This window comes from Lepidochelys kempii, chromosome 6, assembly GCF_965140285.1.
Source record: "Lepidochelys kempii isolate rLepKem1 chromosome 6, rLepKem1.hap1, whole genome shotgun sequence".
Taxonomy (NCBI): Eukaryota; Metazoa; Chordata; order Testudines; family Cheloniidae; genus Lepidochelys; species Lepidochelys kempii.
The window spans coordinates 96,416,723-96,435,261 of record NC_136385.1 but is presented as its reverse complement, the minus strand read 5'-3'; the positions used below and the strand labels follow the sequence as shown (position 1 = coordinate 96,435,261).

The following is an 18,539-nucleotide window of genomic DNA, read 5'->3' as shown; positions in this document are numbered from 1 at the left end:
CAGTTCCCTGGGGGAGTCAAAGTCTGCTTTTCTGAAGTCCAGGGTCTGTATTCTGCTGCTCTCCTTTCTTCCTTGTGTTAGGATCCTGAACTTGACCAACTCATGGTCACTGCCTCCCAGGTTCCCATCCACTTTTGCTTCCCCTACTAATTCTTCCCAGTTTGTGAGCAGCAGGTCAAGAAGAGCTCTGCCCCTAGTTGGTTCCTCCAGCACTTGCACCAGGAAATTGTCCCCTACATTTTCCAAAAACTTCCTGGATTGCCTGTGCACCGCTGTATTGCTCTCCCAGCAGATATCAGGGTGATTGAAGTCTCCCTTGAGAACCAGGGCCTGCAATCTAGTAACTTCTGCGAGTTGCCGGAAGAAAGCCTCGTCCACTCATCCCCCTGGTCTGGTGGTCTATAGTAGACTCCCACCACGACATCACCCTTGTTGCTCATACTTCTAAACTTAATCCAGAGACTCTCAGGTTTTTCTGCAGTTTCATACTAGAGCTCTGAGCAGTCATACTGATCTCTTACATACAGTGCAACTCCCCCACCTTTTCTGCCCTTCCTGTCCTTCCTGAACAGCTTATATCCATCCAGCTGATCAGCAAGCTGAGCTTGCTGGGCTCAGCTCCCTCCTCCTGGCGTCGGGGCTCAGCATCAGTCAGATTTGGCACAGCCACTCATCTGTTATGATGATGGGCGGGCCGACCAGGCCAAGTTTGAGTGAGTGGCCTTACAAGCCTGGTGCATGGGGACCCTCCTCTTCCACAGACTTTGTGTGTAACCTTGGGCAAGTCACCTCACCTCTCTGTGCCTAAGTTCCCCATCTGTAAAATGGGCACAGTACCCTACCTAACAGGGGTGTTGTGAGGACAATGGCATTAAAGATTGTGAGGTGCTCAGATACTTTGGTGATGGAGGCCATATAGGTACCTAAGATAGACAGAATTTAAAAAATCCATTTAAAATTCATTATTACTGGTTCTGTCTCTTCTCAAACATGAGGACTGCTATATGACCTCTTTCTGTTGTACTAGAGCTGTAGGATATTTAAGATACGGCTACATTGCAAATATTATAGCAGAATTGAAAAACATATAAAGGAGGTACAATGAATAATGGCTGCCTTTGTTTCAATGCAATACGTTGGAGATGGGCCCAGAACTTCTGGGAAATGTTTGGATCTGTGGCTTGGGCCCATGGTATTTTGAGGAATTTCTAGGAAATAATATTCCTTCCATTCTCCCCCAACCCCCATCAGTTGCACTACTTTGCATGGCATAGTGAAGGTAAATTATATTATTTTGAGCAGGCAACAAAATATAGTCTATTTTGTTTGACTTTCAGCAAGAGTTATCCAAATTTCGCAGAGCTCTGATGGAGTTGTTCTTGTTGGATAAGCATGAATATATGTGTAGGTGACATAAAGACTTTGAACACACACAAGGTGAGAAGAGGTGAGAGAGAAGAGAGAGAAGAGAAGAAGTGAGAATGATTTGGGTGATGTGCCCCTAAATCATCATGACTTTTGTGGAAAATGGAAAAAGCAATGTTTCAAATGTATTGGATGCAACTAGAGCCAGTCAGGTTATTTGTTGTGAATCATTTATCTGAGAAACTTGACCATTTCCTCCCTCCCCTTTTAAAATTATCTACAAATGGGTAACTCTTACATATTTGCTTCTTGTTATCGGTGTGGTTAAATGAATCTTTTTGTGCAAACAAATTTTAACCAATGTTTGGGTACGAACTTGTTGCTATGTGTATTCACTATTTGTGTCATATTACTAACCATCTAGGGCATATGGTGTTGACTCTGTTTCCTGATTGGATGGCCTAGGTTTTATAAACAAGGGGACTTCCTCATTATTATCAAGCATTTCTATGGCATCCAGCATCAGGCTTATGTAGATTTACATAGGCGTATGTAGACACATTCCGGATCCCAAACTTCGTGTTCCACTGCAGCTTTACCAGTCAGCTAGGAAACCATATTCAATCAGTTGAGGAGCCAAGCTAAATTCATGCTTATTCATAGTTCCACGGGGCTTAGATGCCACAGAAACAGGAGCTTCATAAAACCTAAGACAGGTAGGGAGTGAATTCACACACCTCTGGAAAACAGAGATAATACACAGGTGTGATGTGACACTTTAAGCCCTATGGAAGAAAATGCTATCCAAGTTGAAGGCTCCATTCCACTTGCTGCATGGGGCTGTTCTAAGACGAAAACCTTTCAAAAAATAAAATCACACACAGCTCTCTTTAGAGAGCCCATGCTGCTTTTTTCTTAAGAGTAGGGGTTTGTCACAATGCCTTTGGCCAAACTTATTCCTTCTCCACATACAGAATAGGTAGTGTTCTGACCCCCTGAGGTGGCTGCATTTTGGTGGAACTGTGTATGTAGTTTGTGAAATGTGTTAGTAGCCTTTATTATTAAAATGCTGGGGCTTATTTTTTCAGTTAATTTCTTTAGATTTTTAACAAACAAACAAACAAGAATTTTGAGAGACCTAATTACATCCTTTCTTCACTGTTAACAGAATTTCTAATGTGAAAGGAAAAAGCCAGGAAGTGCCAAGGAGGTACTGCTCTCCATTGACTGGCATTGACCATTCTGGGCCTTTCCCACAAGCACGGGGTGAAGATGAGCAGCCTGTCCCAAGGATGACGTCATTGGCAAATGTCATTGCTTCCCACCAGTCAGAGTGGGTCTCCTTCAATGATGAGCTGCTCGTGCCGGTTACTTCGCAGGGTAAGTTCCCTCAGATTCCTTTAGAGCATTTTAAGACTTTTTAAAATTAAGCTGGCCCATCTATTGACCCAGGTTTGGTCTCATGAGACCTGCCTTCCAAATGGGAACAGAAGAGGCCGAGTTACTTCCTACTTCCCCTGCATAATGGAGAGATCTGGGGAAAAATATCAAATGTTATGTATCAAGAGAAATGTTTTATAAATGCCCTTTCATTGGACCCAGTTTTGCCTCAGTTACACAGTTCCCACTGACCACGTAGGATGTTTCACCTATTATAACTAAGGGCAAAAGTAGGCCTGGCGTGAGATTAAAAGGGGGTGAAGGCTGTTCACCTATAGTTAGTGACAAGCTCAGCAGAGAATGCTACAGGTCTTTGCAAGAAATAATAAACTAATGGCAGCTGCACTAAATCTCTCTATCCCTCTCCTAGTGATTCTCCCCCTAGCATGAACCCTCAGGTCCAAGAGCAGAAACTAAAGTTGCCTCATCATTAGCAACCAGTCAGTACAAGTTACATATAATTCCTTTCCTGCAAAAATGGGTCCCCAAGTGCTTGAGTTGCCATAGCTAATACAGCGAACATTTTTGATTTCTCTATGCTTATGCTGTTATTTATAAAGGGTTATTTCAGAGGGGACAATCAGCTTTTCAGATGAATCTGGACGTCAGGTGGAGCTGCTCTGATGGCAGGAACTTTGTTTCTTTCAAGGCCTCCGTTAGTGGATGACCAACAAATGGTCACTATGCTATGAAACCTGTATATGCTGTGTCCCCTCGTTCATGCATGCACCAGCTCTAGTGGTTTAGTGGTGGCTCCTCCCACTCTGGCTCAGTGGGAGGCCGCTCCGACTCACTACATCATGGGGTTCCACCCTCAGTCAGGGAATTAGCTGCAGAGTAAATAATCTAAGGCTCTAGCCCTTAGGTGGAACATAGCAAACAAGCTGTCTGCAAGGTCTGGCCCTTAGGAAGGGGCAATCACAGTCTCAGGCCCGAGGCCCTCAGGCAGGGCAGAGCACCAGTAGTTATGGGACTCTGGCCTACAGTTAGGACAGAGCAGTTGTCAGCCTAGGGTCTCAGGCAGGGGTGCTTTTCTGGCCTTGGAGGCGGGGCAGATAAATAGGCAGTCAATTGCCTGACATCTTGGGTCAGGCAGACAAACGCAGGCCTCTTGTCCTAAGTGGGAAGGCTGCCACCCCAGGGGTGAGGTGGCAGGGGGTAGAGGGACACAGGCCCACCTGACTCCACCACGTCCCAGCCCAGGGCCCTAACAGTGGCGAGGCATCCCACCACTGGGTCAGAGGGGAATCCAGCTGCAACACTCCAACCACGTTTAAGTAGCCATACAGCCAGACTGGAGTCGGCTGTCTCTGGGGCACTTCCTACCTTCCCCTTGGGGTGTACCTACGTCCAGGGGTGTCCTCCATCTCCTCTGGGTAGGTATCCAGCGACAGCCCCCCATACTCCTCAGGGTCCAGTCCAGTCCAGTTAGCAGCGGCAGCAGCTCTGGCCAGGCTTCAGCACAGTAAGCGTTCTCCTTAGGCTCTAACTCTGGGAGCAGGCAGGAGGCGTCTATCTCCTCCAGCCACTTTCTCCCAACTGAGCTACAGGGTTCAGCCTTTATACTTCCTGTCCCACCCCTTGACTTCTGGTAGGTGTGGCAAGCCTGCTCTGGCTCTGCCCACCCTGGTTTAGCAGTTGGCTCCTTCCCCTCTGGCTCCATGGGAGGCCACTCCACCTCATCACAGAAGTGTTTAAAAAATGTGTTTGCTAACTTGTTGTTAAATCATGATTGGCCCAAGCAGGGAATCTAAGGTCAACCACAACCAGCCAACATCTTCTCCCTTCCCAGCCACCCATCCCATCCCTCCCCTGTAAGATTTCATACTCCAGAGCAAAATTTGGCACTGACATTTCTGTATGTTTTGTCTCTACTTTAGGTGGCACCAAAGAGCCTCTGGAAAGGTGTTTTTCCTCCTCCAACACCTCCTCAGAAGAAAACCGTAATGTGGATGGAGAGTTTCAGGACCTCTCACACACTGAGCTGAGTGATGACGTGGACAAGCCTGGGGTGGACTCTGCATCAATATCTCTGCTTGGGAACCATGTGTGTCCTAAACCTGATCTATCTTCATCTATCAGTACCTGGGTTCAATTTGAAGATGTGCCATGGACCAGCACTTTACCAGCTCACACACAAACAGGTGGGGGAACTTCATGCAAAGGTCTGTTATATAATACAGCAGGCAGCAGCAAGGGTCTGCACAAATAGCAGATTTACTTTTTACCCTTCCCTCAGCTCTCTTTAGCTGAAACTGTGCAAGTTTCCTGCATCCGATGAAGTGAGCTATAGCTCACGAAAGCTTATGCTCAAATAAATTTGTTAGTCTCTAAGGTACCACAAGTACTCCTTTTCTTTTTGCAGATACAGACTAACACGGCTGATACTCTGAAACCTGTGCAAGTCATAGTTGAGATTAAACACAGTTGATAGTAGCATGGTTTCAAACTATAACTCATCTGTGCTCCTCCTTTCTGTATCAACTACATTCTGTGTTTGATAACACCTTTGGGAGAGAAACTGGCCATTTGAGACATGATAGGTCAAGGCTGAGCTAAGATTAACCTGTGGGTTTATCAACAGCAGCACAGAAGATGAAGGGGGAAATGAGTGAAGGGTGAAAGGGTAAATTAAGTCTCCATGGGCTATCTAATCCTTGGCTTCTCCGTTGAGACTTCCAACAAGGTGGTTGGGGTGGGGGAGCCAGGGAAGGGAAGGCGGAGGACAATGGCAGTGGTGGTTTTAGTGATAAGGATGCCTGTCCACTGGAAAATGGAATAAGACTGTACCAACTCATGTACAGTAGGCCACCAAACAGCTACATTCATACTGGTGACCTAGATGTCCACCTTTGTCTTCAAGATGGGGCTGCTCAGGGCCATGCCTTGCCATTTTGGTGCCCTACACAACCCTCCCGTGGGGGGGGCAGGCCTCCGCGGAGTGGGAGGGGCTGGCCCCAGGCCTTCGCAGGGGAGCAGGAGCAGGCTTGGGGGGCAGGGAGGAAAGCGCCCCCCAGCACTTACCGACGGAGTGGAGCGGGTTGGGGCTTCACTTCCTATTGCTTCACTTCCTGCTGCCCGGTGAGTGCAGGCGGCCCCCGCCTGCTCCCCTGGCTCCCAGCCTTGGGGTTTGGGGGGAACCGCCCCCCCAGCACTCACCAGCAGCACGGCTGGGGCCGGGTCGCTCCACTTACCACCATCAGTGAATGCAGGCCCTTCCCCTGCTGCAGTCCTCAGGGGAGTGGGGGCAGGGCTGGGGCAGAGAAGGGTAGGGACTTTGGGGAAGGGGTGGAGTTGGAGCGGGAGTGGGGCAGAGCAGGGGTGGGAAGAGGTGGGGCTGGGGCAGAGGCCATGGGAAGAGGTAGAGCAGGGGCTGGAACAGCAGGCAGCTGCGTAGGGCACCTTTGCATATGGGTAGGGACGGCTCTGGGGCTGCTGCTTTGGTGTTTTCCCTGATACATCATCCCAATCGCTGAATTGCTTCTGCCAATTGTTCCTTTCCTAGTCAGTGTCAGGGGGAGAGGACAGCTCATGTAGGTCACTACACTTTGTTATGGACCAGTTAGCTGTCTGGAATGCTGATGAGAAGGGGCCATAAATGGCCACTTGTTCTAATGCTGGTTCAGAAAAATCAAGGGCTTGTCCATCCCGACACTGCTCCAAGATCCAAGTCTTGGGGTGTGATATTTTCTCCCATCACCTGCCTCAAACTGCTCTGCTGAGCCAATGAGGTTGGAGAGTTCAGTCCCATGGAGTGGGTGGAGACAGCAGAGAACAGGTCCATAAATGGAGCATATGTGGTACAGAGAGTTCAGTGAATAGTGGTTGGAGCTTTCCTATCTTTCAAGAAGGGGTGGATAACCCTGTGGTATGCCCCAAGTCAGGGCTGTGAGAGTGGGGGAGATAAGCCCTCTGGAGAATTAGGACAGGTTTCCACCACAGAGCTCTGTCAGCATGATTCAGCTTGTACTTCACACCACATGACATTAGGGCATGAGCAACAAACACGCTATCATTCCAAACTGTCCCATCGCTCAGTGACCCCTCGTGGTTCAGGCTTGGCAGCACCGTGTCACCCATGTGTCCCCCACCCCACCATATCCTCACCTGACTCTACTGCTTCCCCTTTGTAAGGTGCCTTATCCCCACCTATTCTGCAAGGGGAAATCTCCAAAGTTGCTCTGGAAGCCAGCATCACACTTGGCAAAGGAGTAATAAACAGCTTTGTCTGGCTCTGAGATGCCATTCCCGCAAACACCATATTCTGTCTTTCCCCTCCCCAAGGTGGGGAGAGACACGTCTTCTGCTTTCTGCCATTCCCTGGATGTGAGCACACTCCTCTCCTTTTTTCCTCCCCCTCTTCCCAATTTGAAGGCAGGACTGATTGGCAAAGGTGCCTGCTTTTGGGCAACTGAGCTTTAATGTGATTTTAGTCCCTTGTTTTAGAGGTGACTTCCCTGTTGCACCTGCTGCTAGATCCCTGCCCAGATCTGGCCGAGTGGAGCTGGGGTCTGTGTGAGAATCTGGCTGCTCCTGTTGCCGTGTGCATAAGGAGAGACCTGTGAAGGATATCTCTGCCACTCAGAATGGGCCTGTGTCCTTGGTTCTGTAGTCTGTACCCCTGCACTCTGTGTTTCTGCACAACTCCACTGTTCTCTCCACATCAAGTACTCCTGCCAAGCATTGAATCAGTGTAATATGAAAGGCAGAGAAAGGCTTGGCTGTGTTGACATAGGCTTTCCTGGGGGAGAGGGAACTTCTGGGCATGACTGTTATGGCACACTTTTAGAACTGGTTTTAAAGCGGGCTTGGCCTCCTCAACAATGGAGAGATGATCCTATGTCAATTCTAATCTAGAGGCTCTGGGCATGGAGAAGATTTCAGTATTGTTTGCAGTCCAGCAGCGTGGAAAGTAGAAGTAAATGGCAGAACTCTAATGACAAGTTAGTTTCCATCAGTGCTCACTGCTATCTTCCTAGTGCTGCACTTAATGTCTGAGGAAGCATCAAAGCAGCAGAAACAAAGCACAACCCTGAGATAATAAGTGTTTTGTTTTTGTCATAAGTTCTCATTGATTTCTTTTGAAGTCTGCATCTAAAGACTCTAAGCTAGATCCTTAGCTGGTGTAATTCATCATAGCTCCACTGACTTCTAGCCTTCTGAATATACAAAATCTTCACATCAAATGACACAGTCCTCTGAAGGGGGGAGGAGCTACCCAAGGTATAAAGTTGTTGTGGCTGTTCTAGCCCATGTGGCCACTTTCCAAGTGTGTATTTTTGGCAGCGGTGCCTCCTGTCTGCTTCTATCTAAATAATCAGGAAAGGAAGGAAGAGACTTACTCAATCATGTAGGGCTTGGCTACACAGCATGATACAGTCCATTTGAGGGGTGTGAAATGTAGAGCGCTCTAACCTTCTGCATTCTAACTGCCCTATGTAGACCCTGCTGATGCAAACTAGAAGGTACTTAGTTCATGTGAACATAGTCCTGTTTCAAACAGGTCTATATTAACACAAACTAGGTACCTTTTAGTATGCGCTAGCAGGGTCTCCACGGGCAGTCAGAATGCAGCAGGTTAGAGCGCTGTACACATCACACCCCTCTAGAGTGCCTTGCCGTGCCATGCACACAAACCCTTAGTCCTTCTCTCCAGAGTTTGTGCAACCCCCCCCCCCCCTCCTTGGTTACAGGGTTCACAAAATCACATCACTTCTAGGTCTCTGAGTCATGAAGGGAGCTCATGTCCTGTCTCTAACGAAAGCTCCAGCCCTGAGGCTTTCTACTTCAACCTAATACTGTCCCTGCTTTGCTTTCCCCAGGGCTGCTTTTTACATTCCCACAGCTCTGTCCATTTTTGTGCTCACCCCTAGACTTCCTCCCGAGAAAGCTTCTTTTCCTTATGCCTATTCCCAGGTTTCTAATAATTTCTGGACTCTCTACTCCGGGTGCCCTGAGCTAGGAGAAGCAGTGAAGCTCCTGGTCTTCTCCCTGAAGCTCTTTTACAGCCCTCTCCCTCTTCCTAGTGTACACTGCAGGCAAGCCTACGGCTCCCATCAAGGCTGGGAATTCTGAGAGGTGAAGCTCTACTGTTCTGAGCTCAAGCTGGGAACTGGCTGGGCTGGGCCTGTGGCCTGCTTTACGGGGCCAGCACAACCTGTTAGAGGCGCACAAGCTATCTGGCTTTGACAAGAAAAGGTAATTAGAAGGGAAAAGAGAATCTACTACTCATAGTTCTCTCCATCTCTCAGGATGCTTCCATTTGTTGGGCTGCAGTGAGTGCTCTGGTAAAGAGAAAAGGGCTTTGAAATGTTGCTGGGCCCTGGCGTTTCCCATCTTCTCCATGCGGTCCAGTGCTGCATTGACAAAATGGCAAAGAATGCAGATGGACAGTTAAGAATATTGAAAACATTTTGAGCAATTGGCAAGATCTCAGCCTTTCTCCTCTTCATGGCACCTGTCCTTCAGCAGGGCACCTGTGCACAGCCTCGGACCCCTGCTCAGCTAATTGCTGCTCCTGGATTCTGCTTTTAATCTTGGCTGGACAGGAGACTGCACCTTTTCCTCCAGCGTATGGACCTAGCCTAAGTGAGCTGTGCTTTTGTCACCTCCATGCTGAATTGTTGCAATGTACCCTAACTTGCTTTGACTACTATGGCCATTCAGAAACTGCAGTTGGTCCATCAGTCCACAGCCCACCCTCAAAGGGGAGCTAACCAAAGGGAGCACATTGCTCTTCTGCTTTATTCATCATCCACTTCAAAACAGTGGTTCTGATCTTTAGACATGGGCTCGACCCAGTTCCCGTCTCCATGTCTTACCATAGACAGCAGGGACACTGCAGGAGGCAGTCTTTGAAGTGCAGCTCTTGGGATGGGGGAGAGGGCAGGACATTTCTTGGGAGATGGCTTTCTAACCTGGTGGACTATCTTTTAACTCCAGTCATGCCACTGGGGGTTCATGTGCAAGTCACATCTTTTTATATAGATTCAGCCCCAATAAAAGAGTGGTAAACTGGCCAGTGACTTTCCAGGGTGACCACCATCCAGTGATACCTTAGTTGGAATGGCAATTACAGGCAGAATAGAAAGGCAAGATCCTAATGCAGGTAGAGTTTGCTGCAACCCTTAGCTGTGTATATGGTGCCTTCAGTAGAGTCTATGGTGATGGCCTTATTAGTTTCCTGTAATTAGCGGCCCAGATAGGAACAATAGCAAGTGGCTGGTTACAGCTTGGGAGAGTATCAGAAACTTCCCTGACTTACATGCAGAATATCAGTAGCAGACTGGTGTGAGAAGACTGTTTGAAATCTCTTTCCTGTGTAACCAGCTGTGGGGAGCAGTGTCCTGCAGGCTCAGCACCCTGAACATGTTTTTTTTCGGTGCTGCGGCACTGTTTCAAAATATTCCATTTTTTTTTCTGCACTTGAGCAGCTGCACAGCTGATTGGCTGAGAATGTGTTTTGAGAACTGCTTGCAAAATGGCATTTTAAGGACCTTTAGAGCGAGGGCAGCACAGGCCACGGGAAAGGGAAATGCTATCTTAGTCACAGATTTTTGCAGTGCTACGATATTATTTTTTATTTGTTTCGCTTTGACAATGTGCTTGGCCCTGTTCAGTCTACCCAGAGAGAGAGAGTCCCTGTCCCGAGGTGCTTGCAGTCTAAAAGACTGACACTTGAAGAATAGTATTAAATTCACATTTTAGGGCTATCCTGGAAGAAGTGGATTTGTTAAAAGGATCCAAAATAAATAATGGCGGAAGCCTGACATTCTGGGAAGGCATCCAGTCCACAGGTCTGAGGGTGGGAAAATGCATAAAGACTGGAGTGGGCGGGGGAAGAAATGGCCATAGAGACAGGCATCATTGGTGGTGCAGAAGATGTTCAGGGGAGTCAAAGAGAGGAGGCTCCATAGTACAGACAGGGCAGAGTCATTAAGGATGTTGAAAGCAGGAATGAGAAGTTTAAATATGAGGTGAGGAAATCGAAACAGGAAAAGGAAAGATGCACATAATGTGAGTCTCATAATAAAGGTTGTCTTTATTTGACAAACTATAAAAAAAAAAATCTTTTTGAATGAATCTGGCCATGCCACACCACTAGGCAAACACTCATATTCTCTATGCTGTTAAAATACTTTTTTGCTTTTTCTAATCCATCCATAGATGACCAGCAGCAATCAGGTTGGGTGGATTTCTCCCTGGGAAGACAGTGCATTTTATGCAATGACACCAAAATCTTTAACAAGTGGCACATTTTGTTTTTTTCCTTTTCCTATTTCATCCAACTGGAAACAGAGAGAATTTGATTTTTCCCCCTCATCATTAGTATGAGACTAGCATAGCCCATTATATTGGTACTGAGGAAGTGGCAAGGCACAACAATGGAACCACCCAAACCCTCTTGTCACAGAAATGTGATGTGTAAATAATCAGAACAATTACATTTGTCATTTAACGGGCCTTAGCTAGCAGGTTCCCAGTTAGATGTATCATTGCCATGAGCTTCACTCTTTAATTCAGTGTAGCATAGAAATTAGAGCTGAATGAATCCTTAAGCCTCTTCAACTGCTTGTAAAAAAAACAACTAATTTTACTAAGAAAGGTGCCTTGGGAAACCAAGATAGAATATACATATCAGGAAAAAAGTCTAAGTCTCTGAGTGCAGAAATAATGGACTGTCAGTACCCTAGGTGTGATACAGGATGAAGGTTCATTATCGGAGCAATTCTGTCAATTGCCTTGCAACACAAGCAAATTGCTGAGAATTGGCACAGCTGACAGATCTCAGCATTACACCTCATGACGTTAAGAGTCTGATTTCAAGGAAAGACTGGCTCATTTTGGAGCCCTATGTCAGCGATTATGAGACATGTGAGAGCAGCAGGACGTCCGTAGAGAAGTCGGAACAAGTTGAAGCCTTTGAAGTGAAAAGCTAAACATGTTTTGTATTTTCAGATCAATATTAAAATAATGTAGGCCTTGTTGGATTCTAAGTTTTAATGGTGAGGGACCAGACGAAGGGCTCGTTTGCATGGGGAAATTGACAAGAATAACTATAGAGGAATAAGCTATTTTGCAATGGCTATTCTGGAATAACTCCCCATGTGGACACTCTGTTCTGGAATAAAAGTTGCTTTATTCTGGAATAATTAGTGTGCTTCCTAAGAGAAGTTATTATTTTGCAATAAAATCACTTTGTTCACAGGAGAAGGATTCTGAAATAGCTGTTGTGGGATAGCTTATTCCTCAGTAACTATTCTGGTCAATTTCCCTGTTTAGACAAGTCCTGATTCTGTAAAATACTGAATGTAACAATTTGGCCACACTTGAATTATTTAATGTTGCATCTTTCTGCATTAATCAAAATTAATTTGTTTCATACCTCTGAGTCCTTTTCTTTACTGTTGATTTATCTCTAAGGTATTTTAATAAAATGATTAGTTATCTTCTAAGATCAATGTACAAACTACACTTAGCAAAGCTCCTTTCATTTCAGTTGTCCAGGCCACCTATGGAGACCACTCCTAAAAGCCTGTCTGCTATGACTGACTGACATTGTGTGTGTCAAAACAATTTTAGATGAAGTTTTAAGTCTGGCTTCCTAGACACTTCATGCCATGTCTAACTCAATTGCTAAGGGAACTCAGAGCTTATAACCATACACTTCTCACCTTCCATTTCTGAGCAGCTTCCCATTTTAAAAGGCTTCATCTCTACCCATTAGCCAAGCAGATTTAGCGATCGCACAACTGCAATGATTTTGTTGCAATGTACCTTAAACACAATGCTTGTCAGCCAGTCATGTGCAATGTTGGGTACCAGTCTAGTAGCCCAGCCCAACAGGTTGACTCGCATACATACAAGTAGATTGGAGTCTGTCCACTAGAGAGCAATGGTGTAGATATAGATAAGATACATATGCACCCTTAAAATGATGAGGTTGTGGCACAGTTTGGATAGTTTATCTATATATGCCTCAAGATGTATTCTCTTCATGAGATTCAGTCCCAGCATACCCATTATGACTAATCTTCTGGAGACTAGAAATATACAGCTAGATCCTCCTTTGGCATATCTTTCAACGTGCCAGCAAATGAATGGAATCTAATGAGAGCTGAATGTACACTAAGAGATGAGGGCATAACCTATGGTTCAGAGATTACACAACAAATTCCTAAGTGTAGGAATTAGGGTACCCTAAATTTCATATTGATTAGCAGTCGGGGTTATAGCCAACATGCTATTGTCAGCCTTTTATCTTCTGTATGTAATAAATATAGATGTAATCACTTGAAAAGCAGCAGCAGGGCCAAGATTAAGATTACAATCAGAAGCAACAGGTGATCCTAATTAAGAAATGAGACTATAATGCAGTAAAGAAAACTTTCCGAGATGATGGAAGATGGGATGGCTTAGGCCAAAGTATTCAGTTCTATTGAAAGTAACAATGCATCTTCTGTGTCAATCTCTCTCCATGGAGAAGTATGCCATATTCTGAGGGCATCGCTTCCATATTCTTGATGATGTCTTTGGAACAACCAAATAAGAGAATCATACCCCAGGGAATTTAAAGCACATTTTATGCCAAACCTAAAGTACGCAGGTCAGGATTTAGAGAGATTAGTTCTATGTGGATACCCACGCGATACAAAAATAAGCATTAGCATTCACAGTTATGTACTTTGCTAATGAATCTCTATACCCTGAGTCAAGTTTCTCCCAACATTCTCATTATCCCTTTCAGATGCAGCTCTAGGCTTGTATGAATTTGAAGGTATCTAATGATACACAATAGCCAATTGAATCGCAATAGATATTATAAAAATAACTATGTAACTCTGACATCTGAGGAAATGGGAGCTATGTTTATGAAGGGTCAGTACTCTGATTTAGCATACCTTTGCAATAGTTGCAGTCTTCCTTGCTAGAGGAAGGGGGAAGATAGTCACCATTTTCCTGCTTCTCATGTAACTCTATCTACATGTTAATACAGTGCCAGTCATGGTGTTATCCAGGTGCTGTTCTTATTGTAGCAGATGTCATGGTTCGTTGTCAAACTGGGAGGGCATATCTAATGGAGTTTGGAGGGGTCTGGTTCTGTTCCATATTTTCATTAATGACTTGGATAATGGAGTGGAGAGAGTGTGCTTATAAAATTTGCAGACACTGAGCTGGAAGGGGTTGCAAGTACTTTGGAGGACAGATTAGAATTCAAAATGAGCATGACAAATTGGAGAATTGGTCTGAATTCAACAAAATGAAAATCAGTGAAGTGCGAAATCAAATACATAACTACAAAATTGGGAATAACTGGCTAGCTAGTAGTACTGCTGAAAAGGATCTTGGAGTTATAGTAGATCACAAACTGAATATGAATCAACAATGTGATGCAGTTAAGAATAAGGCTAAAGTCGTTCTGGGGTATACTAACAAAAGTGTTGTATGTAAGACACGAGAGGTAATTGTCATGCTCTATTCTGCACTGGTGAGGCTTCCGCTGGAGTGCTGTGTCCAGTTCAGAGCACAACACTTTAGGAAAGATGTTGATGAATTGGCAAGAAACCCTTCCAGCCCTACATTTCCACGATTCTATGATTCCATATAGGGATATTTGCTGTGATGCAGGCCCCCAGTAAGAAATTACAAAGCAGCATTTCAGCAAAAGGCAAGGAACTGCACTGAAGCTAAAGAATTGTTCAGCTCATGTATCTTAGTGTCTGATGGAGCGAGACCAGGATGTGGCCCTCTACGTCTCATTTCTGGGCACATGAAACAGTAGATCCTGAGGAAAGAAAGCTAGACTGTGGCCAAAGCATATTCACTATATCAGCGCAGACATGTTAGTGGCCAATGATAGTGCCAGAATTCTTCAGCCTGAGGTTTATAGTTAGTCACAGGTTCAACTCCCTGTGTTAGTGTCACACTTCGCAAAAAGAAAAGGAGTACTTGTGGCACCTTAGAGACTAACCAATTTATTTGAGCATGAGCTTTCGTGAGCTACAGCTCACTTCATCGGATGCATACTCTGGAAAGTGTAGAAGATCTTTTTATATACACACAAAGCATGATTTGTGTGTATATAAAAAGGTCTTCTACACTTTCCACAGTATGCATCCGATGAAGTGAGCTGTAGCTCACGAAAGCTCATGCTCAAATAAATTGGTTAGTCTCTAAGGTGCCACAAGTACTCCTTTTCTTTTTGCGAATACAGACTAACATGGCTGTTTCTCTGAAACCTGTCACACGTTGGGAAGTTTTACCTTTTAAAAACTGACAAGTCTCTTTTAATTTTAAGAACAATGAGGGAAAGGAAAGCCAGGAACTTATAGAGCCAGGCCTACTACAAGCTTCCCCACAAGAGCTATGCCAGGGTAATACAATCCTGATCTGAAGCATTCCCTGCTATTCCAGTCCTGGGCACCTTGACATTGTTCTGCCATTGCACCTCACTCTTGACTTCTTGTTATTCTACACCTGCTTGTCTCTCAGCGGAGCCAGTCAGTCATGCTGAATTATACCAAGCCATGTGATATGAACAAATAAGGTCCAGGCTAACAATTGTGACCTAAATCAGGAATTGAACATGGCTCTCCAGAGGTTAAAAGGTTAATGAGTTATAACCTGCTGTTACAAAGCCTTCCCCTCCTAAGATAATGAACCACTGGGCTGTCATGCTCCTCTATCCCAAAGATCTTTAGTGCCACTCATGTTCCCCTCCCCCCTCAAATCTGCCCTCCTGCAACTCTGTGTCATCCAGCTCACTAAATTTCTTTTTGTTTCACATATCCAGCCCTTCCATCAAGAGCAACCTGCTGGACTTCTCCCTCCTCAGATTATTCTGAGAGACAACCCCTTGCCTCAGAGAGCAGCTGGACAACCAACTCAGAGGACACCAGTAGCCAAAGCATTGCCCCCTCCTACACAGATTTGCAGTCAATAAATACTGAAGACCTGACCAGTGGTGGGGCTTCTGCAGCAGACTCAGCTGGTAAGACAAACATCCCTTCTTACATCTGTCTCTTCACAGTCTCAGCTAAACTCACCTGGTTTGGATCTGTTCAGAACTGAAGTACAGAGTTTGGCTCCAGAGCCAGAACAAACTTCACCACCATTTGGATCTACAATTTTGGTTTGGCCCACTAGAGAGATGGGAGTGAGCCATTAAGTTCAGATGCATATCCAAATGTCCTCAAAGTTCAGGTGTGCTTGGCTCAGGCCTATCTCTAGTTAACTGGATGGGATTCAAGAGCTTTTTCACAAGCTATCAAGCTTGCACAACCTTATTTCCTGGATTTCTTTCTTTTGTTCTTTCTTTCATTCTTTCATTCTTTCTTGCAATATATTTACTTCTGTAAATGGGGCTGGGGATGGTACTACAGGAGTTGAACAGAAAGGAAGCAGCCTGGCTCTGGATAAGAGAGCACTGAAAGGTTCTGAGTGCAGAAGGTGCGCTTAATCTTGAAGACTCTAGCTGCTGGAAGCCTTATTCCATTTGTTTGTTTGAACTCTGGCTGAGGAAAGCTATTTATTTTGTGTATCTTTGTCAGTAAGGGCCTGGTTTCAGCCTACAGCAGCTGGAGAAGCCTTGGGCAAATTGTCCTGCAAAGGAATAGTGGGGTTGGCAATGTATAATGAGACACAAAATGGTTTTAAACATTAAGTAATATTTGTGAAGATGTAACTGTTGCTGGTAAAATGACTGGCTGCCCCGCATCTTGCCATTGTTCTATTTTGTTGTCTCAATGAGCAAAGGGGAGAACTTGGGAGTTCTTATTAGTTCTGTACTTCTCAGAAGAAGTAACACAAGACATCTGTGTTACCAATGCAATGAAGATATTTACTCTTTCTGAAGTAGCTGCTTGTCTTCGTTATCAAAATATTCCATATCTGCATATGAAAAGAGAGAGGAAGAGAGTGAGAGGTTGAGGTTAAACTGCTGCTAGCTCTGTCACAGATTTCCTGTGTGTCCTTGGATAAGTCTGTTTTTTTATGACATTACTAGTTTGGCTGCTAAAGGTATTGGTGTTGATGTAATAGACTTTGATAAGGCATTTGACTTGCTGTTGCTTGACATTTTGATTAAAAACTAGAACAAAATAAAATTAACATGGCACACATTCAATGGATTAAAAGCTGGCTAACTGAAAGGTGTCAAACTTAATTGTAAATGGGGAATCGTCATCGAACAAGCATATTTCTAATGGGACTCTGCAGGGTTCAGTTCTTGGCCCTACACTATTTAACATTTCATGACCTAGAAGAAACATAAAATTATCAATGATAAAGGTTGCAGATGAGACAAAAATTGGGGGAGTTGTTAATAATGAAGAGGACAAGTCACTAATACAGAGAAAACTGAATCACTTCTAAGCTAGGTTCAATATGCAGTTTAATATGGTTAAATGTAAGTGTATACATCTAGGAAAAAAGGCCATACTTACTGGATGAGGGGACTCTATCCTGGGAAGTAGTGACTCTAAAAAAGATTTAAGGGTTGTGGTAGAAAATCAGCAGAGCATGAACTCCCAGTGCAACACTGTGACCAAAAGGGCTAATACAGTCCTGGAAGGCATGAACAGGAGAATCTCAAATAAGAGTACAAAGGTTATTTTACCTCTGTATTTGGCACTGGTGCAACCACTGCTGAAATATTGTATCAAGTTCTGGGATCAACAATTCAAGAAAGTTGTTGCTAAATTGGAGAGGGTTCAGAGAGAGGTTACAAGAATGATTAAAGGATTAGAAAACATGCCTTATAGTGATAGACTCAAAGAACTCAATCTATTTAGCTTAACAATGAGAAGGTCAAAGGGTGACTTGATCACAGTCTCTAAGTTTCTACAAGGGGAACAAATGTTTAATAATGGACTCTTCAATCTAGTAGAAAAAGGTATAACAAAATCCAACGGCTAGAACTTGAAGCTAGACAAATTCAGACTGGAATCAAGATGTACATTTTTAATGGTGAGTCATTAATCACTGGAACAACTTACTACTGGTCATGGTTGATTCTCCTTGACTGACAATTTTAAAATCAAGATCGGATGTTTCTCTAAAAGAACTGCTCTAGAAAATCCACAGTGTTTTTATTATTTGCAGACAGTAATTATGGTCAGAATGTCAAAATTGTTCAGTATCCTTCATCAGAGCCAGACTTTTCAAAGGAGATCCACACCCCCTTATGCAAGTGGGCAGATTTTCAAAAGAGCTCAGCATATTAGGTGCTGATTTCTTCTGAAAATGAAGCCCATTTTTAGGTGCTTGAGTGGGAGCTGAGTTCTTTTGAAAATCTGGTCCCAGGTATTTGTGCTGAGCTCTTAAAAAGCTGGCCCTGAGCTCTTTTGGAAATGTGAGACTGACTTGATCTCAGATGAGTCTGCTCAGTTCTCTATCAAATGATCCCCCTAGGTATTACTTTCAAAACTTTTGATCATTTTTGTTGCTTTCTTTGGAGCTCTGTCTTAATTGCTGCAAAAATCAATATTTAGGGAGTCTGGGGTGAAGTTACCACCACCTGTGCCAGTCATTGTCTCTTCTGGAAGATGTCTATCTTTGCTGCAAAGCAGGTTAATATCGGCCCCCTTGATTTATTGGCTGCTTGTAGAGTGTACAGTGTGAATTGGTCAACACTGAAATTTTTATTGAATTGGAGAAACACCATCAAAGTGTCAGTTACATTACTTATATGTATGTAAGTTCTCAGCTGGAATCTTCAAGGTCCATTTAGAACC

General features: G+C 44.5%; 1 protein-coding gene across 1 annotated transcript in view; it reads left to right on the top strand.

The window, feature by feature from the left end:
• STON2 (stonin 2) overlaps positions 1-18,539 on the top strand; it is a 112,639-nt gene that overhangs the window by 23,479 nt on the left and 70,621 nt on the right. The window contains exons 2-4 of the mRNA XM_073349345.2: positions 2,534-2,745; positions 4,686-4,949; positions 15,599-15,796. Coding sequence (XP_073205446.1) covers positions 2,658-2,745; positions 4,686-4,949; positions 15,599-15,796 — 550 coding nt within the window. The 5' untranslated portion in view covers positions 2,534-2,657. The remainder of the gene's footprint in view (positions 1-2,533; positions 2,746-4,685; positions 4,950-15,598; positions 15,797-18,539) is intronic.